This window comes from Carcharodon carcharias, chromosome 9, assembly GCF_017639515.1.
Source record: "Carcharodon carcharias isolate sCarCar2 chromosome 9, sCarCar2.pri, whole genome shotgun sequence".
Classification (NCBI taxonomy): Eukaryota; Metazoa; Chordata; class Chondrichthyes; order Lamniformes; family Lamnidae; genus Carcharodon; species Carcharodon carcharias.
Genome location: NC_054475.1, coordinates 128344080 through 128366005, shown reverse-complemented (window position 1 = coordinate 128366005; position 21926 = coordinate 128344080). Strand labels below are relative to the sequence as shown.

At 45.2% G+C, this 21926-nt stretch overlaps 1 protein-coding gene across 1 annotated transcript in view; it reads left to right on the top strand.

Moving 5' to 3' along the window:
* LOC121282472 (sodium- and chloride-dependent neutral and basic amino acid transporter B(0+)-like) overlaps positions 1 to 21926 on the top strand; it is a 145331-nt gene that overhangs the window by 44707 nt on the left and 78698 nt on the right. Inside the window, exon 6 of the mRNA XM_041196175.1 lies at positions 16251 to 16418. Within this exon, the coding sequence (XP_041052109.1) occupies positions 16251 to 16418 (168 nt within the window). The remainder of the gene's footprint in view (positions 1 to 16250; positions 16419 to 21926) is intronic.

The window sequence follows — 21926 nt, the reverse complement described above, 5'->3', positions numbered from 1 at the left end:
GGCTGATCCTGGTCAACCAGTTCCTTTAAAATGATTGAAGCAGTGACATGAATCTTATTTCCCCTTATCTTTGCCTCCAGTTCCAGCCTTTGTGTTCACCTTTTTTCAACTGAATCACAACCTTTTCTTTCTCCAGTGAACCTGATCACGTGGGTTGGTTTTCAGATCATTTGGGGTCATGTGGGCCTGTTTTGTATCCTACTCTCCTTCACCAGGCATTTGCATTGTCTGATTTTTCCTTTCCTCTGCTCCTAAGTCTGGCAGTGCCACTATGCCAAACTCTTGGTGCTGCAGCTACCACTCTCTCAGTTGACGTCAATCACCGAGCCTCTGCAAAGTGCAGAGTTCATCATAACCTCTCTTTCAAAAAAAAACAACACCTCCAGTTGCGGAACATTCCCTCGGCACTGCACTGAAGCGTCACCCTGGATTATGTCTCTAGAATGGGGCTTGAACAAACCATGTTGTGACTCAGAGAACTCAAAATTCTTACAGGGTTCGACAGGGTCAATACAGCAAGGATGTTTCCCCTGGCTGGGGTGTCTAGAACCAGGGGGCACAGTCTCAGAATAAGGGAAGGCCACTTAAGACTGAGTTGAGGAGGAATTTCTTCACTCAGAGGGTGGTGAATCTTTGGAATTCTCTGCTCCTAAGGGCTATGGAGGCTTAGTCATTGAATAAGTTCAACTCTGAGACTGACAGATTTCTACATATTAAAAGCATCAAGAGGTGTGGGGATAGTGCAGGAAAATTAAGTAGAAGATCAGCCATGATCTCATTGAATGGTAGAGCAGACTTGAAGTGCTCAATGGCTTTTTCTGCTTCTATTCCTTATGTTCTTGTGTTCTCAGGGACAAGAGATCTGTCATTGACTATTATTGCTGTTGTTTACATGCAGTAATTGGGGTGCAGTTAGGTTGGTGAATGGGATTTGGATAAATATTGTCCATTGATAAGTGGAGGAGGGAATTCAATCTATTGTACTGTGCCTCTGGAAAATGAAGTATGATGAAAAATAAACACAGATTAAGAGAGATTTGTGAGAAAGAATGGGAGCTGGCATGTTGTTTAGAATTAAATAAAAATTAAAGCAGCTGGACAGTTTAAACCTGCAGGTCATCTCAGGCAAAAGTGAGATCTCTAGAGCTGAACCCATGTCCCTTAGACTGAGGAGAAATACATCAGCCTGTCATTGATTGCCAACTCCTGTTAAAAAGTACACATGTAGCTGATGGACTTTGGGTGAGTGCAAGACTGGACCCAGCTGGGATGCCGCTCCTGTTAATGATTAATGATGCTCACTGTTTCACTGCTTGGGTTTTCGAGTGAAGAAGCCCAGGAAACCAGAATATATACAACAGCAGTTGGACCAAATCCCAAAATGCGTTAGATATTGAGAACAACCAGGGAGAAGCTAATAGCCATCACATATAACTGAGCTACTTCAATTCATAATTTAATTCCAGAATTGAAAATGATAACATTAATTTTACATTTTAAATACTTAATTATTCTCACTAGCCTATCCGCCATGGAATTGCTCACAGTGAGTCAGATGATCAGCAATTTATAAGGACAGTGATATTAGACCATTCAACTCACAATGTATTATTCTGCTGCTGAGGTAGCACTGTGTTAACTTGACCTTTAATAAAATAATGTCCATTTCCTGAGTCATTTGGAGAATAACTTTTTCTGTGTGAATTGGTAGATAGATGTAAATGCCTGGTTTCTCTGAGGTCAGGTTCTTCCTGGTTTTATATGTTATCTCTATTGAGGCTTTGCATACGCAACAGAAGTATGACACCTGGAGTCGTGTGCACTCAAGACTCTTACATTATATATTTAAAACTATTTGCAGTAAATTGCTTGTCATTAAATTTCAGCTTGTTTTAATGTAGGAAATAATTCAATTCAATTCAAATGTTATTGTCCATTCAGAAATTCATGGTGGGTGCACTGCCCATTCATTAAAAATCATACACAAGCAAATAGCTAACAATGAAAAAGAAAAAATACATCACAAATTATGAGAAATATAAAATCCCATGTCACCACAGTGTGGTGCTATCTTCTGTCTAGGCACACAGACAACACACAGACAAATTCCTCTTCTTGGTGAGAGGACTGGGAGATGGGGGTAGGAAGGTGAATGTTTCCAGGGAGACCGCCCCAGAGATGTGAGGGGACAACGGATGCACAGAACCGCTCAGTCTGTTGAAACACAGCAGCAAAGGCACCACCTGCTTGAGTTTCTTCCCTCCTTCCACAATCTTCACCTTGTTCAGTGGAGCTGCCTTTTCCACCGTCAGAGAGGATACAGGCGAGCTGTCGCTCATGCGGGCAAAGAAGGAATGCTGTATAGGGATTCTCCAGTTGCTTTCAGCTCTGGCTTTCCCATGATGATCATGGGCCTCTCCTGGCCCAGCCTGTTGATGATGTTGCTTCTGCCCCTGAGGTGGACGCTGCTGATGTTCCAAGAGACTGAGCCCAGGGACTCTGACGATGAGGACCGTTGGACCTTGGAAAAGAATTTCTGCCCAGCACTTTCTGCCCTGCTAGTGTCCCTCAAAGGTGATAGCAGGAGGAGGTCCAGAACGAAAAATCAGTAAAAACTGAGAAATAAGAATACCGGTCCAAACTGGTCCAAAATGGAACATCAGTAAAAACCGGGTAATAAGAGTGCTGGTCCGAAATGTTTTTTTCCTTGTGCGGGGCTGGGGAGGGGAGGTTCAGTCATCCCCCCAAGTGAGGAGGTAATCAGGGAGACATGTGGGAGACCTGGGCGTAGTCCTGTCCCTGGCCCAGCTCAATGGCTTCCACCATGGCTCCATGACTTGAGGGAACAGTGCACTGCTGGAGGGCCAACACTAGAGAACATGGACAGAGAAATCAGATAGAAACATCGGAAGAAAGGCATTTAATTTCCTGATAGTCCAGTTGGTGTGTGATATCCATTGTACATTATGGATCAGCAGTTTTCATGGCAACTGCTATGATGGCTTAAACCTGCAGTAATCCTCAAGCCAGCCTTTCTTTCCTTGAACATAGGAACAACAATAGATGGCTGATCTATACCTGAGCCCTGACTCTGTTCAATATTCATTGTTATCTAGTAACTAATCAAAATATCAATCCAAGTCTCCAAAATGTAATTTACTTGGTGTTTGCATCCTTTTTGGGGCGAGAATTCAAGATTATCAGTGCACTTTGTGAGAACAATTACTCCCTAATTTCACTCAGGATTGGCCAAGCTCTAATTTTAATGTTATGCTTTTTGTTATGAATTCCCACGAAGCAGAAGAAATAGGTTATAAAACAGAACATTCTGCAAATATGCAGCAGGCCAGGCAGTGTCAGTGGCGAGAGAAACAGTGTGAACCTTTCTGGTTCAGAACTGGGAAAAGTTAGAAATGTAACAGGTCTTGAGAAGGTGAACTCAAGAGAGTAAGAAGAACAAATGGAAGGTCTTTGATAAGGGGGAAGAAAGGAGAAACTAAACGACAGATGAGTTGGTGGCGCAAGGTCAGAGTGAGTGGTAATGAGACAAGTAAAGAAACAACTCATGTGTCTAGAGGAGGAGCAAACAGCAGAATTCCGAACAGCTGCACACAAAAACAAAAGCAAGAGTAAAACAAAACTTTTTTGTGGGATATGTGGAACATTCCATGTCCTAGTCCTAGCCACACCTCTTTTTTTGGTATATTGATGACAGTTTGCTCTCTGCTCTCACCCTGAATTAGAAAATCAACAATGCTTCTATTTTGCACTCTTCTCTTGCCTTCATGTGGTCATCTCTAATTCTTCCCATTTCTTCGTTGACTCCTCTGTCTCCATTTCTGGGGATAGGCTATCAACAAAATTTCACAATAAGTCTGCTGACTCCCACGGCTGGTTTAATTACATTTCCTCACACATTCACCGGGATTTTCCGGCCCCATCACCGCCAGAGATTCGGCGACCCAGCCAAAGATCCATTGACTTTCAGCAGGACCAGACAATCCTGGTGGTGGGCAGGACCAGAAAATCCCACCCTTTGTTTATTGCAGGTGCTCTGCTGCATTCTCCTAGTTTCTCTGTCTCTGCCACATCTGCATTCAAGATGCAAACTTTCACAAAAGAACTTCTGATAAGTCTTCCTTTTTCTCAAACAAGGATTCCTCCTATCATGGTTGACAGGGCCCTCAACTGTGTGCATTCCATTTCCTGCACTTCTGCCCTCACCCCTTCCCCTCCCTACTTGAATCACAATGAGTTCCCATAATCCTCACCTTCCACCCGACCAGCTGCTATATTTAACAGATCACCCTCTGCCATTTCTGTCACCTCTAGCTTGATATCATCAACAAACGTACATTCTCTTCCCCTCCCCTTTCAGTATTTCAAAGGGACTGTTCCCTCTGTGATATCCTAGTCCTCAGTCACTCCCAACAACATCTCCTTTTCCCAGGACTTCTTTCCAAGCATTCAGAAGATGCAACCCCTGCCCATTCACCTCCTCTCTCCTCACCATCCAAGAACACAAGCACTTCTCCCAGGTAAAATAGCAATTTATATATTACTTCCTTCAATTTAATTGATTATATTTGCTACTCAAAATGCAGTCTGCTCTACACTTGAGAGATCAAAAGCAGATTGGGGAGGACTATTTGATGGAACACCTCCATTCAGACCAGTACTGTGACCCCCCAAGCTTCAGAACAGGTCTCATTTTAATTCCCTACCTTTTGCTCACACTGGGTTCTCTGTCCTCGGCCTCCTGCAGTGTACTAATCAAGCCCAATGTAAGCTCGAGGAACAGTGCCTCATCTTTCAATTAGCCACTTTTCTGTCATCATGTATCAACACTGAGTTAACAATTTCAGACTGTAACCTCTGACCCCGTTATGCTTCCTTTTTCTTTGCAGGTATGATTTTACTCTCAATTTTCTCTTGCTCTGACGAAAGGTCATCAACCTGAAATATTTCTCTTTCCACATATGTTGCCAGACCTGTTGAGTATTTCCAGCATTTTCTGTTTTGATTTCAGATTTCCAGCATCTGTTGCATTTTACTTTGTATTCAAGGAAATAGGTTCCTTGCACTGACATTATTGAATTGCTTTATCATGTAAAAGACATCTATTAGATCACTCTTCAAGCTTCTAGCCTCAAGGGGATTCAAACCAACATTATATAATCAGGGCTCAGAATGTAACCCTTATTCCAACCAATATCAGCCATAAGGCCAACATATCCTTCCTTAGGATCTGCATCCAAGCTGAATGTACTGATGGGATCTGAACAAGGCTCTGTATAAATGAAACATAATTTCCTCTCATTGTATTGCAGCCCTTGTCTTTTCCTATTCTGAAAATCTCACAAATTTATTATTTTTGGATTCAAAATGGCTGACTTCAACCTTCCACACATGGAACTCTATTAGTCACAGTTTTGTCCCCTCACTCAATCTGTCTACATCACTTTGTAACTTCCTGCTCCCAACTAAACAACTTACTGTTACTTCTAACTTAGCTGTGAACTTGGATACCCCATTCCCTGTTCCTTCATCAGAGTCTTTGATATATTTATGAAAAGCTGAAGGAACAGTACAGATCCAGATCTTTAGCAAACACCACATGTTACAGCCAGCAATCAGAGGTTATTCTTTCTCCTGCTCTGTCTCCTGTCTCCCAACCAATTACATATCAAAATCACAAGGTCACCTCCAATTCTGTACACTTTTAGTTTTGTGAAAAATCTTTTATCAGGGACTTTAACGATTATGTCACATGAGGGGAGAATAGGATATGACTGCTAATTAGGGATTGGAGTCCTGATCTGAGGTTAACTCACACTTGATCGGAGTGATGCAGAGAACATACAAACTTCATGCCCTCTGCTAACTTAAATGATAGCAGCAAGCAGCCCAGCGTTAAGCATGCTGCTGAGCAGCTGCACATATCAGCAAGTTTGTGTGAAGCTAATTCTGTTGAAAGCCAGTCTGCCTCTATTAAAAAAATAAAAATAATGGAAAAACTCAGCAGGTCTGGCAGCATCTGCGGAGAGGAACACAGTTAACGTTTTGAGTTAAAAGTGAGGGACATTCTGGGTGCAGCAGATGTCAAAAGTGGCTGGAGAAAAGTCTCTGAGCAGAAAGAAAGTGGCACAACAGGCCAGAGAGTTGGCCCCAACATTCTCCAAAGTAGGAGGTGGACAGCTGGAGGTCCCCCAGTCAGACACTAAGAAGGCAGTGGGAGCAAGTAGCCACTTATCCTCACGTTCATATAATATTTCCTTTTAGCTTGATACTTTCTCTTCCCTTATTTGTTGACCAAGGTTGTTTCACTGCACAAGTGGAATTCTTGGGGGATTTTTCCGTTTTTGAAACCAAGTGCGGTGGTGGGGGATTCCGCAGCATGTATCCTGCTGCTTGGATGGGGGGAGATCATGCCCGAATCCGCGCTTTAAGCTCATTAATTATGCACAGGCGAGTATCTATCCGAATCACCTGGCAGTTTGGGAGCTGATTCGTCCACCCCACCGTTACCTGGTCCGGGCATCACATTAAAACACCACTGGAGCACACACATCTCACCCTCTGCAGCCCAGCTGTCTCCAGGACACCTACAGAGATGTCTGAAAGCCACAAGAAGAAAACAGCACATCGCTTCAGCCACTCCATGGCCACACACACGCACCCTGGTGGGCACCATCAAGACATAGGCGAAAGGGAGATAAGGCACCTTGACCTGCCTCGAGGTGGACTTTCTCCTCAAGGAATCATGGCTCAACCCTCAGGCACCTGCAGGGAGGATGAGTGTCAGCCGGACATCCCAGAGGCCTTGTCTCAGGACACTCCAAGGGTGTCCAGCCACTCAGTCCCCTATGCCCATGAGCCCATCCACTCCAACAGCTCAGGCCACGGAGGGTGTATCTCTCCCTGAGCAAGAGACCCTTATAAGGCCAGGGCCTTCCAGGCCTCGGTACACCAGAGGGCATCTGCCAAAACATCAGGATGTAGCAGTCAGTGGGCTGCCTCCACCTCTGCTGAGGATGCTGGGGCTGCATCCAGGCATAGTCGTAGGGTTAGGAAAATTGAGAAATGCTCAAATCACTTTTAGCTGCAGGTGCTACCATTGTAAAAATTGCACTTTTATAAATACATTTGATTTTTATGTGAATGGCTTTGTAAACTGAAGGCCTTGTGATTATGTACATGTGAATCCTCCTATTTCGAGGTTTATCCATAATCTCACTCAGTAACAGTCTCTCTTTGTGAGATTCACATTCATGTGATGCCACCCTCAGTGAAGATAGTCTCTGGACCTTGTATGATGTCAGGGAGATATGTTAAAATGTTTGTTAGAAGTATGTGATTTACGCACTTCTAACCCCTCCTTGTTTAAGAAGGGAGTGAGGCAAAAGACGGGAAATTACGGGTCGATTAGCCTGACCTTGGTTGTTGGTAAGGTTTTAGGGTCCACTATTAAAGATGAGATTTCAGAATACTTGGAAGTGCATGGTAAAATTGGGCAAAGTCAACATGGTTTCATCAAGGGGAGGTCATGCCTGAAAAATCTGTTAGAATTCTTTGAGGAGGTAATGAGTAGGTTAGACAAAGGAGAGCCAATGGATGTTATCTACTTGGACTTCCAGAAGGCCTTTGACAAGATACTGCACAGGAGGCTAATCAGTAAGATAAGAACACATGGTGCTAGAGGCAAGGTATTAGCATGGGTAGAAGATTAGCTGTCTGGCAGGATGCAGAGAGTGGGGATAAGGGGGTCCTTCTCAGGATGGCGGCTGGTGACTAGTGGAGTTCCGCAGGGGTCAGTGTTGGGACCACAACTTTTCACTTTATACGTAATGAAGGAACTGAGGGCATTCTGGCTAAGTTTGCAGATGATACAAAGATAGGTGGAGGGACAGGTAGTATTGAGGAGGTGGGAAGGCTGCAGAAGGATTTGGACAGGTAAGGAGAATGGGCAAAGAAGTGGCAGATGGAATACAACGTAGGGAAGCGTGAGGTCATGCACTTTGGTAAGAAGAATAGAGGCATAGACTATTTTCTAAATGGGGAGAGAATTCAGAAATCTGGAGTGCAAAGGGACTTGGGAGTCCTAGTCCAGGATTCTCTTAAGGTTAACTTGCAGGTTGAGTGGGTAGTTAAGAAGGCAAATGCAATGTTGGCATTTATTTCAAGAGGACTAGAATATAAAAGTAGGGAAGTGCTGCTGAGGCTTTATAAGGCTCTGGTTAGACACATTTAGAATATTTTGAGCAATTTTGGGCCCTGTATCTCAGGAAGGATGTGCTGGCCCTGGAGAGGGTCCAGAGGATGTTCACAAGAACGATCCCAGGAATGAAAGGCTTAACATATGAGGAACATTTGAGGCTCTGGGTCTATACTCGATGGAATTTAGAAGGATGAGGGGGGATCTGATTGAAACTTACTGAATACTGAAAGGCCTGGATAGAGTGGACGTGGGGAAGATGTTTCCATTAGTAGGAGAGACTAGGACCCGAGGGCACAGCCTCAGAGTAAAGGGAAGACCTATTAGAACAGAGATGAGGAGAAACTTCTTTAGCCAGAGAGTGGTGAATCTATGGAATTCATTGCCACAGAGGGCTGTGGAGGCGAGGTCATTGAGTTTAGTTAAGACCGAGATAGATAGTTTCTTGATTAGTAAGGGGATCAAAGGTAATGGGGAGAAGGCGGGAGAATGGGGTTGAGAAACTTATCGGCCATGATTGAATGGTGCAGCAGACTCGATGGGCCGAATGGCCTAATTTCCGCTCCGATGTCTTATGGTCTTATGGTCTCACGGAAGACCATTGTGTGAGAGCAGCACATCAGCCTTGATTGCTTGGCAGCACTTGTGTGTCCTAAGTGGTGGTGGAAAAGTTTCACCTCTCACTTACCAGAGCGAACTCTTATAGAGGCACCGCTGGCCTTCGTGGAAATCAAGAGCTGGTGAATCATGAGGCTAGGAGGTGCAAATGTGAATGCTGGTCTCATGCTCAAACCAATTGGTTGGAATTCCCTTGAGATGAAAGGGAATGGCGTTGAGGGTCAGGAGGACTGTGGCCCTCTCACACTTGCCTTCAATTTACTCCTTCTGGAATCTGGTAGCAATTAAAGTGTCACATGCATGTCTCCCATGTCTTGCTTCCTCTACAGCATCGTCACATTCAAAGTGACCCTCATTCCCCTCTTGATGTTCCTGGGCCTCCTGATCTTCACTCTATAAAGATCGCTCAGCCACCTCCATTTCACTCCCTGGCAAGGGATCACCTCTTTGCATTGACAGGTTGTGAAGGGCACAACACATAACGATGATACATGAAACCCTATCTGGAGTGTACTGTAGTGCACTACCTGAGTAGTCCATACATCCCAAATGCATCCTCAGAATGCCAATGGTCTTCTCATTTAGGGACTGCGTGGAGTTGTGAGCTGCATTGTATCTCTCCTTTGAAGCACTCTGAGGAAGACGCATGGGTGTCATGAGCCAGCGTTTCAGGAGGTACCCCTTAGCCCCAAGCAGCCATCCCTGTAGACACTTATGTCCTTTGAATATCTGAGGCACCTAGGAGTGACTCAAGATGTAGGAATCATGGCAACTCCCAAGGCACCTGGCACAGATGTGCAGTATATGCTCCTGGTGATCACATACCAGTTATACATTGATGGAATGAAAGCCCTTGTGGTTTATGAACTTTAGGGGTTGCTGCCACTGAGCACTTAAAGTCACGTGGATACAATCGATTGCACCCCCTCTTGGGAAGCCTGAGCTAGCAGCAAAATTGGTAAATCTCACAGCCTGGATATCTTCGTCCAGAGTAAACCTCACATAGTGACGTGCCTTGCTGAAAAAGGCATCTGTGATGACCCTTATGCATCTACGTGTTGCAGACTGCGAAATGCCACACAGGTCCCCTGTGGCTCCCTGGAATGACCCACAGGCAAAGAAATTGAGTGTGGCGGTCATCTTTAAAATCACTGGCAAGGGATAGTCTCCCACTCCACGGGGCATCAGGTCTTCACGAAGAATGTAGCACATGTGATCTACCATAGCTTTGGACAAGTCCAGATGTGTCCGGCATTGTCTCTCACCCATTTGTAAATGGGTGAGAGGCTGCTTCAGTCGACCCTTGGTCTGGTGATTCACCTCCATTGTCTGGGTCTGTCTTCTTGACCATCTTCTTACTGTTCTGGTTCCCTTGTGCCTGGACATCAGCTGGGCCCTCCTGGTGGAGCTGCACTCACCATCACCTTTCCCTCCTTCACCTCCTCCATTGCATTAGGACCCTCAATAAAAGCATTAACTCCTCTCTCTGAAATGAAATATTGAAGACATTAATAAGTAACACATTCAGATATTGAAGCTCACAATCTGTAAGAACTGGAATGGTCTATAGTAGTTTACACACAATCATATGAAATAAAAGCAGAAGAAGGCCATTTGGCCCCTTGAGCCTGCTCCGCCATTCAATAAGATCATGGCTGATCTGTTTGTGCTTCGAGTTCTTTATTCCTATCTACCACCTGAGAACTTTTGATACCCTTGCCGAACAAGAATCTAACTATCCTCCGGGACACCCTGTTCCACTCCTCCATCACCCCCTATAACTCAACCCCGTCCCACGGCACCTTCCCATGCAATTGCAGAAGGTGCAACACCTGCCCCTTTACTTTCCATCTCCTCACTGTCCAAGGGCCCAAATACTCCTTTTAAGTGAAGCAGCATTTCACTTGCACTTCCCTTAATTTAGTCTATTGCATTCGCAGCTCCCAATGCAGTTTCCTCGAGACCAAACGCATACTGGGTGACCGCTTTGCAGAACACCTTTGGTCTGTCCACAAGCATGACCCAGACCTCCCTGTCTCTTGCCATTTCAACGCTCCAACCTGCTCTCATGCCCACATGTCCGTCCTTGGCTTGCTGCATTGTTCCAGTGAAACTCAACGCAAACTGGAGGAACAACACCTCATCTTCCGACTAGGCACTTTACAGCCTTCCAGACTGAATATTGAGTTCAACAATTTTAGATCATGAACTCTCTCCACCATCCCCACCCCCTTTCTGTTCTCCATTTTTTCCAATAATTTATATAGATTTTTCTTTTCCCACCTATTTCCATTATTTTTAAATTGTTTTATCTCTGCCTTTTAGCCTATTTCGATCCCTTCCTCCCACCCACCCCCACTAGGGCTATCTGTACTTTGCTCATCCTGCTTTCTACCCTTAATGTCACCTATCATCACATTCCTTAGATAATATCACCACCTTCAACACCTCTTTGTCCTTTTGTCTATGACATCTTTTGGTTATCTCCACCTATCACTGGCCCTCTATCCAGCTCTACCTGTCCCACCCCCCCACCCCCCCTTAAACCAGCTTATATTTCACCGCTTTGCTATTTTTCCTTAGTTCTGTTGAAGAGTCATACGGACTTGAAACGTTAACTGTATTCCTCTCCGCAGATGCTGTCAGACCTGCTGAGTTTTTCCAGGTATTTTTTTTTTTGTTAAGAATCTATCTACCTCTGCCTTAAAAATATTCAATGACCTGCTTCCACCGCCTTCTGAAGCAGAAAGATCCAAAGTCGCACAACCCTCTGAGAGAAAAAAATCCTCCCCATCTCTTTCCTAAAAGGGTGACCTCTAATTTTAAAACAGTGCCCTCTAGTCCTGGACTCACCCACTAGAGGAAACATCCTTTCCACATCGACCTTGTCAAGACCATTCAGGCCCTTGTATTCTTCAATCAAGTCACCACTTACTCTTCTAAACTCCAGTGGAAACAAGCCCAATCTGTCCAACCTTTCCCCATATGACAACCCACTCATTCCAGGTTTAAATCTAGTAAACCTCCTCTGTGCCACTTCCAATGCCTTTACATTCTTCCTTCAATAAGGAGACCAAAACTGCACCTAGTATTTGAGACGCGGTCTCACCAATGCCATGTATAACTGAAGCATCCTTACTTTTATGTTCAATTCCTCTCATAATACAGTGTAACATTCCATTAGCCTTCTTTATTATGTGCTGTACCTGCACACTAACGTTTTGTTACTCATGTACAAGAATACCTAGACCTCGCTGCACCTCTGAATTCTGCAGTGTTCTCTTTTCAAGTAATACTCTGCTTTTTTATTCTTCCTGCCAAAGTGAACAACTTCACATTTTCCCACATCGTACTCCATCTGCCAGATTTTTGCTCATTCACTCAACCTATCTATATCCGTCTACAACCTCCTCATGTTCTCTTCACAACATACTTTCCTATTTATCTTTGTATTGTCTGTAAATTTAGCTGCCAAGCCTCTGCACCCCTCATCTAAGTTGTTGATGTAAATTGTAAAAAGTTGAGGGCTCAGCACAGACCCCTATGGGACCCCACTAGTCACATTCTGCTATTCAGACAAAGACCCATTTATGCATACTCTCTGTTTTCTGCCATCCAATCAATCCTCAGTCCAGGCTAATATGTTACCCCCTACATAATGAACTTTTATTTTCCACAATAACCTTTGATGTGGCACCTTATCAAATGCCTTCTGGAAATCTAAGTACAGTACGTCTACAGGCTCCCCTTTATCCACAGCGCATGTTACTCCTTCAAAGAACTGTAACAAATTGGTTAAACATGATCTCCCTTTCACAAAACCATGCTGACTCTTCCCAATTACCTTGAGTTTTTCTAAGTGACTCTTTAATGATTGACTCTAACACTTTCCCCACGACAGATGTCAAGCTAACTGGCCTATAGTTTCCTGTTTTGTGCTTCCCTCCCTTCTTGAATAGAGAAGTTATATTTGCTGCATTCCAGCCTGGTAGAAACTTTCCAGAAACTAGGGAATTTTGGAAAATTAACACCAATTAACAACTTCATTAGCCACCTCTTTTAAAACTTTTGGAAGAAGTCCATCATGACTCCAAAGGCTTGTCAGCCCATAGCTCCATCAATTTGCTCAATACTGCTTCCCCAGTGATTCTAATTTCACCAAGTGCCCCTCTCCTTCCCCTACTGATTTACAGCTATTACTGGAATGTTTTTTATATCCTCTATGGTGAAGACAGAAGCAAAATATTTGTTTATTTTATCCACCATTTCCTTATTATCTATTATTAACTCCCCATTCTCATTTTCTAGAGGACCAACACTCACTTTATTTATTCTTTTTATTTTTAAATGCCTGTAGAAATACTCACTATCCATCCGTTTTTACATTTCTAGCTAGCTTCCTGTTATACTCTAATTTCTTTCTACTGATTAACCTTTCAGTCACATTCTGCTGTTCATTATATTCTGATTTCTGCCCCACTTGCATTGTCACTGATGCTGCCTTGTCTTTGAGTCACTACCGCCCACGTTGAGGTGACAAAGATTCCATCCCAGAAACATTACATCTGAATCACTCATTGCTATGAGAAGGTTTGAATGACGAGTACTACCTAACCTGGCTCATGCTCCAATCTCTGATCTGGCATCCTAATGAACAATATGTACCTGATGATTAATGAATGGATGACTTTTTCCAGTCAGGACTGCAAATTCCGGAGAGCAATTGCATGGTTTCTATTAATGCGATGCCATACATGGCGCAGCTGTGACTCCTTACTGAATGCCTGCATTCCCAAATTTCACATTCTGATGTGTTAATGCTATTATGCTGGAAATGTGATGTTAAGCCATTGACTTCTGAGTATCTCTGTTACAGCACTGAGAAAGACTTTGGATTTTAATGGCTTTCTTCACAAGGAGGTCTTTCTCATTTTCTCTAACAGACTCCAGCTCACTCTTGCAGCGCCAACCAGTTTGAGGGTGTCCCCAGAAAAGACCCCTTCATCCAGCAGTGCACACCTCCCATACAGCCTCAGAAGCCTCCCATTCAGAATCACTTCCATTTTCAATTTTTAACTGCACCATAACTCCAGTAGAGCAAGATGGTAGCTCTGCACTAATATTTCAAAACAAGATTCAACACTCCCCCTCTCACTGTCCATGTACCAGAAATCTACCTGGAACCTCACCTTGAGGCTGTGTTCACTGTCACCTACTGAGGTGAATCCCCCAACCCCCCCGCCCCCCCCCCTCAACTGCCACCCTCCCTCCCCCCAGCCAACTTTGTTATGTTTTCCCCAAATTCAGACTGCAGAGGCCTCCCATTACCACTACCATACCATCTGCAGGCCAGAGAAAGCGACAGTCAAGCCTATGGACAACAACTGTGAAAACTCCCTGCACACCAAGCCATGCATCATTCCTATTGAGCACACAGCCCTTGCCCCTCCCTGGAGCGGTGGTACACTCTACTCCCAATGATTACTCCTGCAGTGATCCCACTGCACCCCATCACTGACTTCACTCTCTGACTGTTGACTGTGAGGTCCACAGAGCCCCATGATTGTCTCTGCTCTCTGATTCCTGACCACAAGTTCCAAACCAAGACTTTGCTTTTCACTGAGTTCTCCATTGCCCTTGGGACTGAAGACTACACAGTACCCTTTTGAAAACACATCCCCCCCCACCCCACCACCCCACTTATGAATCTGCATGGGACACATCCCTCTTTTAGCACACTAACAATTACCCTCTCCTTTCCTATTCAATAGTCTGTGTGTATCGTTTCCCATTCATGCATGTGGTACCTCTTTCACCCCCTTGTTTCTCATTGTTTCAGTTACACTTGTCATGCTCCAGCTTCCTACCCTCGGCCTACTCTTTGCCTCCCAGTGTTCCCCCTCCTCCTCCACCTCCTTGCAAAGCCTTCCTGCCCCTCTGCTTTTCATTGTACCTCCTTTCCCACCCAACCCCTTGCAAAGCCTTCCATCGCTATCGCTCCCCATGTGTTCACCCTTCCCCATCCCCCTTCCCCATCCCCCAACCCACACCCAGCAACCCCCCAAACTCTTCCCCAACTAAAATGCTGGTTTCTGAATACTCAGCTCTGTATGAGTACCGATGCACAATGCTGTCCTTCTGGATAATGGTGACACCCATTGGGAGAAGGCCACCCCTTCAATCCCTCCCCAGTCACAACATCGGTCAGCATCTGAAAGTTAAACCCTGCCTGAGCACCACTGCACAGCACTGTCCTTGTGATTACAGTAGCAATCAACCCCATGCCCCAGACAGCATGGTGTTCCACTGACATTGCAACATGACCAGAACAGCAGTGTTGAAGGTAGCCTGTTTATGTCACACTCACCTCGAAGTCCCAAGCAAAGTGAGGTCTGACCTGTGCACGCCACCCTTTTCGAAATGAGATTCCGACCGATGTGATTTCCCACTAGGGTGACGCAGGAGTGGAAGGTGGCCCACGATTCTGGTGAGAAGCTAATTTAATGAGCATTCATATGATGGTAATGAATGCAAATTACATTCACACTGTTACTCAGCAGGATGCCTGACCTGTCATTAACCCACCATCAAGGGAATTGCAAACTATTTTTAAGCTGGTGGTTTCTGATTTTTTGGCTCCTGCTAGACTCCCTGTTCCTACCCGCCATGAAACCCCCCCATGGATGTGGTAATCTGAGGTGTAACGCACCTTTAAGAGACTGTAAGCAGATTGACCACATGACTGTATGACCCAATAGCTGTGTAGCACGGGCTACAATGTTAATGTTTGTCTACAATAGGACCTGGTTGGAGAAGCACACATCATGTTAATGCTCTGTTGCCTGCATCTACAGTATAATGTTATCAAATCACCTCCCAACAAATAATTGTACAACCAATTTGCAAGCAAAGCAACCCCACTGTTGAATATAACATTGGGTGGGTTGGGAAAATTCCCCCCCTTGTCTTTTAGACAATGTTCTGCTTTTGTACTGTACCTAAAACTTCCTTCAAAATATCCCATTGTTTGGTTGTGAGTTTACAGCCAGCCCAGTTTATTGCTGTCAATTTGGTTTGCATTTAATCAAAGTTCTTACTTAAATTTAAAACTATGATTGTGATCTTGCTTCCCCCACTCAATCCTAATATTGAACGTAATTACGCCATAAATTTCACCCACCTCCTTATGTGTCAGAGTGTCTCCAACTCACGCTCCAACTCAGCGACTCTGATCCGGAGTGAGTCGAAGCAGTGACATTTCCTGCAGGTGTGGTCAGCCAGGACAGTCTCACTGGTCTCCATGGTAACCGATTGCAGCAAAACACAATTGGTTTGTCTGACCAGCAGAATCCATGTCAAAGAATTTATTTCAACCAATATTTCCTAATCTAATCTCCTGTTCCTTGATTATTTTCAGGAGTGGGGATAGCTATGGTCCTTGTGATGACATTTGCCAACATTTCCTACCCATGCACCATCGCCTACAGCCTGTACTATTTGTCCGCTTCGCTCCAATGGACCCTGCCGTGGGCAGACTGCTTCAGTTGGTGGGGTGCAGATGAAACATGCAGCAGGACTCCCAAAGGTACTGTCTTCACTTCTATTGGGTAAAATATAGAAAGCGACAGTTCATTTTACATTCTGTCACTGATGAGAGAGAAAAATGGACAATAGTTTCAGCGACCATCTCCGTTGTGATCATATGGCAGAAATACTGGGATAGAAATCAGCAGCAGGAACCATGCCATTGAGTCACTGGGATTGCAGGATAATCAGCTTGAACAGTGGTTATGTCTGAAGAAAATAGTTAATCTTCCAAAGTGTTGTTTATGAGAAAAATAATAGAAAATGAGTCTCTTTCTTCGTTGCCGCTCAGCTGTCCACCTGTTCTATCATTCTTTCTTGCGCTCTTTCTATCTGTTCATTGTCTCTCTCTCACTCTGTATTTGTGCCTCACATCAATTCTCTTGTCAGTGTTTCCCTGTATTTGTGTCTCACATCGATTCTCTTGTCTGTGTATCTCTGTATTTGTATCTCACATCGATTCTCTTGACTGTGTTTCTCCACAATTGCACGGGAATCTTTTTTTCCCTTTTTTGCACCATGTGAGTTTTTCCCTAATATTCCCCATCCTCTGTATAGTTCTCACTCTGTCAGCCTCTCACAAACTCTATCCCTTTGTGTTGAATTTATTACAGTCTTGTCTCTTTCCTTTTCTAGACAACTCCCACAGAGACTCAGCAATAAATATTTTTAATCCTAAGTTAGTGAAGTTGAATTCACAGAATCACACAGTGCAGAAGAGGCCCATTGGCCCATCGAGTCTGCACTGACACATGAGAAACACCTGACCTACCTACCTAATCCCATTTACCAGTACTTGGCCCATAGCCTTGAATGTTATAACATGCCAAGTGCTCATCCAGGTACTTTTTAAAGGATGTGAGGCAACCCGCCTCTACCAGCCTCCCAGGCAGCGCCACCCTCCGGGTAAAAATGTTTTTCCTCATATTCCCCCAAACCTTCTGCCCCTCACCTTGAACTTGTGTCCCCTCGTGGCTGACTCTTCAACTAAGAGGAACAGCTGCTCCCTATCCGCCCTCTCCATGTCCCTCATAATCTTGTACATCTCGATAAGGTCGACCCTTAGTCTTCTCTGCTCCAGTGAAAACAACCCAAGTCTATCCAACCTCTCTTCATAACTTAAATGTTTCATCCCAGGCAACATCCTGGTGAATCGCCTCTGCACCTCCTCCAGTGCAACCGCATCCTTCCTGAACAAAAACAGAATACCCTGGAAAAACTCCGCAGGTCTGGCAGCATCCTTCCTAAAATGTGGCGACCAGAACTGCATGCAGTACTCCGGCTGTGGCCACACCGAGGTTCTATACAACTCCAACATGACCTCACTACTTTTGTAATCTATGCCTTGATTGATAAAGGCAACTCCCATATGCCTTTTTCACCACCCTACTAACATGCCCCTCTGCCTTCAGAGATCTATGGACACACACGCCAAGGTCCCTTTGTTCCTCAGAAATTCCTAGTGTCATACCATTCATTGAGTACTTCCTTGTCAAATTATTCCTTCCAAAGTGTATCACTTCACACTTTTCAGGGTTAAATTCCATCTGCCACTTATCAGCCCATTTGACCATCCCATCTATATCTTCCTGTAGCCAAAGACACGCATCCTCACCATTAACCACCTGGCCAATCTTTGTGTCATCCACAAACTTACTATTCCTACCCCCTACATAGTCATCTACGTCGTTTATATAAATGACAAGTAATAGGGGATCCAGCATAGATCCTTGTGGTACGCCACTGGACACTGGCTTCCAGTCACTAAAGCAGCCTTCTGCCATCACCCTCTGTCTCCTACAACGAAGCCAATTTTGAATCCACCTTATCAAATTACCCTATGTGCATCCTATGTGCATTTGCCTTCTTTATAAATCTCCCATGTGGGACCTTGTCAAAGGCTTTGCTGAAATCCACATAAACTACATCAACTGCACTACCCTCATCTACACATCTGGTCACCTCCTCAAAAAATTCAATCAAATTTCTTAGGCATGACCTCCCTCTGACAAAGCCATGCTGACTATCCCTGATCAAAGCTTGTCTCTCCAAGTGGAGATAGATTCTCTCCTTCAGAATTTTCTCCAATAGTTTCCTTACCACTGACGTGAGACTCACTGGCCTGTAGTTCCCTGGCTTCTCTCTACAGCCCTTCTTAAATAGAGGAACCACATTAGCTGTTCTCCATTCCTCTGGCACCTCCCCCGTGGCCAGAGAGGAATTAAAAATTTGGGTCAGAGCCCCTGTGATCTCCTCCCTTGCCTCCCTCAGCAGTCTGGGACACAAATCATCCGGACCTGGAGATTTGTCTACTTTTAAGCATGTCAACACCTTGTCACTCCCGATATCAATTTGCTCAAGAACCTTGCAGTCTCTCTCCCCACATTCCATACCTTCATCCTCATGCTCTTGGGTGAAGATGGATGTGAAGTATTCATTCAACACTCTACCAAAGTCCTCTAGCTCCACCCATAGGTTGCCCTCTTGGTCCCTAATGAGCCCTACTCTTTCCCTGGTTATCCTCTTCCCTTTAATATACTTAGAGAATATCTTGGGATTTTCCCTGCTTTTACCAGCCAGAGCTTCCTCATATCCCCTCTTTGCCCTCTTAATTGCATTGTTAAGCTCCACCCTGCACTTTCTGTGCTCCACTAATGCCTCCGCTGATTTGCTTCCTTTGTACATGCTAAAAGCCTCCCTTTTCCTTCTCATCGTATCCTGAATATCCCTGGTCATCTATGGTTCTCTGGGCTTGTTACTCCTTCCTATCACCCTAGAGGGAACATGTTGAGCCTGTACCCTCCCCATTTCCTTTTTGAACACCCCCCACTGCTCCTCTGTAGATTTCCCCACAAGTAGCTGTTCCAAGTCTACCTTGGCCAGATCCTGCCTTATTTTACTAAAATCCACTCTCCCCCAATCCAAAACAATTTTTTGCAACTTGTCTATTTATTTGTCCATAACAAGCTTAAATTGTACCATGCTGTGGTCGTTATCACTAAAATGGTCCCCCACCACCACATCAGCCACCTGTCCGGCTTCATTCCCCAGAATTAGGTCTAGCACTGTGCCTTTGCTTGTTGAACTCTCTACATATTGACATAAAAAGTTCTCCTGTACACATTTCAAGAAATCCACTCCATCCAAGCCCTTAACACTATGTCTATCCCAATTAATGTTGGGAAAGTTGAAATCACCAAATACAATTACCCTACTGTTAGTGTTTTTACACACCTCTGCAAATTGTGCACATATTTACTCCTCAATTTCCCGCTGACTATCTGGGGTCTATAATAAACACCTAACAATGTGACTGCCCCTTTTTTATTCCTAAACTCTACCCACAAAGCTTCATTCGATGCTCCATCCAAGATATCATCTCTCCTTAATGAAGTCACTGACTCCTTAACTGCAATGCCTCCTCCTCTCTTACCCCCTCCTCTGTCTTGCCTGAAGATTCTATATCCCAGTATGCTGAGTTGTCAATCCTGCCCCTCCCTCAACCATGTCTCAGTGATGGCTACTATACCACAATTCCACATGTCAATCCTCACCTTTAACTCATCCTTTTTATCGGTAATACTCCTGGCAAACAATTCTGTTTGAATTGACAAAAGTAAGCTGAAAATCTTAATTGTGATTGGTAATTTTAAAACTCCTGAAAGAGAGGAAATAATGGGTGGAATTGTCTCATGCTTGCAGTCAGTGTGGTAGCGGGAGGGAAAAGGAAAGTTTACCCACTGGCTGCAATGGCAGTTTTTCTCACCACATCGCCCTAATCCTATCTCATTAATCATGCATTCCCTAGAAACATGCCATACCACTGGCAAGAGGCTTCTGATTCACCGCCATGCCATCTCCTCACAGCTTCCTCATGCTGGGTGCCATATTTAAAATGCCCCCGAATGCACACCTCTTAGTGCTTCCAGCCCAGGACTGCCGCACAGAAGACATGACCCCGAAAGACAAGAAGGCTGCAGGTCTCTAGTTCAGCAATGACGCATCACTGGAATGCCTTTTGGTTGCCATGGAGGCCTGCTCAGATGTCCTCTACCCCTGCTCTGGCCGCAGGATGGACAAAAACATCACCAATCTGACTTGGGAGGCGCTAGCAGTGGTGGTCAGCACCAACGCCCTGCAAAAGAGGACAGCCAACCAGTGCCACAAGAGGATGAATGATTTCCTCAGTTCCGCCAGGGCAAGTCAATCTTCTCGACACTCTCAATTCACACAATCACAAACCCATCACACATCCACAGGGATCTCACTCACTGCCAGTTCAAGAGACATCACTATTCACTCTCTCACACGCACCTTCATTGTCCTCATCCCACACATGTCACCATTCACCACCCACACATGCCAGGCATATTTATCATCTGGCCTGGCAGGCATCCTGCTTACACTCTGTCCACCTCTATCCATGCAGGACAAGCTGGCACAACTGAGGGCGAGGTCGCAGACTGGTGGCGGAATGCTTGAAATCAAGGTCCTCACAGAATTTGAAAACACTTGGCCAGAGATGACTGAGACTGGTCCTGTGCTGATGGTGTGGTCAGTGCTGTTCTACCAAGTGAGGATCCAATAATGTAACAGCCATCAGACAACCATGGCGTGAGTGATGTGTCCTCTTTCACAGGCCGCTGCCATGAACTAATTATCTCTCCTTGCTTTCATAGGTGCATCTGGGAACCAGCCGATGGAGCCCATGACCTAAGTCCTCAACTGAAGCCCCGAAGACACATCAGAAGAGAAATCTGCTGAAATCCTCCCTGAATACCCGTCACAGCGCTCCCCCACACCCTCCACCAGCACGGAGACACACAACCTCGTGGGACCTAGCTTTAGAGTAGCCTCAGCATCATAATCTGGTGAACACATGGCACTCGGAACCACAGCAGGCAGCGGCAGGGTCTTCCCAGGTGTACAATACTTGGAGGACTGCTAGAGGTCAGAAATCTCTGAATCTGAGTCAGTTGACGAGCCTCTGGACTTGGTCATACCTCAGTTGCTGGGGCTGCAAAGGCAAGGGAACATCAGGAAGGAATGGCCGCTTCTTTTCTCGGATTGCAAGGCGTGATGGAGGAGTCCTTCTGCCTTCATTCTGAGGTGATAGTGCCGGCATGCCAACGCACCGAGATCAACACTGATAGGATGGTGGGCACTAGTGAGACCTTGTCCAGGACATTGTTCCTGCAATACTGCATCGGCTCAAGTCCATTGCTGATGCCATAGTTGGCACCCAGCAGTGTGTACGCGAGAGGGGTGCTGGGCAGCTCAATATCACTCCAGCTTCCCCTTCTCCTCAAGGAGTCAGCCAAGGCCCTTGGGCACCCTTGGCAAGGAGGATCAGCAAGTTCACACACCCAGTCCATCCATCCAGGTGACTCCGAGAGTGTCTGGCCCATCTGACTCCCCTCTTCCTATGACCTCAGCAGCTCCAGCCCCACAGGCCGAGGGTGCCACTGCCACATAGCAGGACCCCAAAAGCAGGCTGGGGCCCACCAAG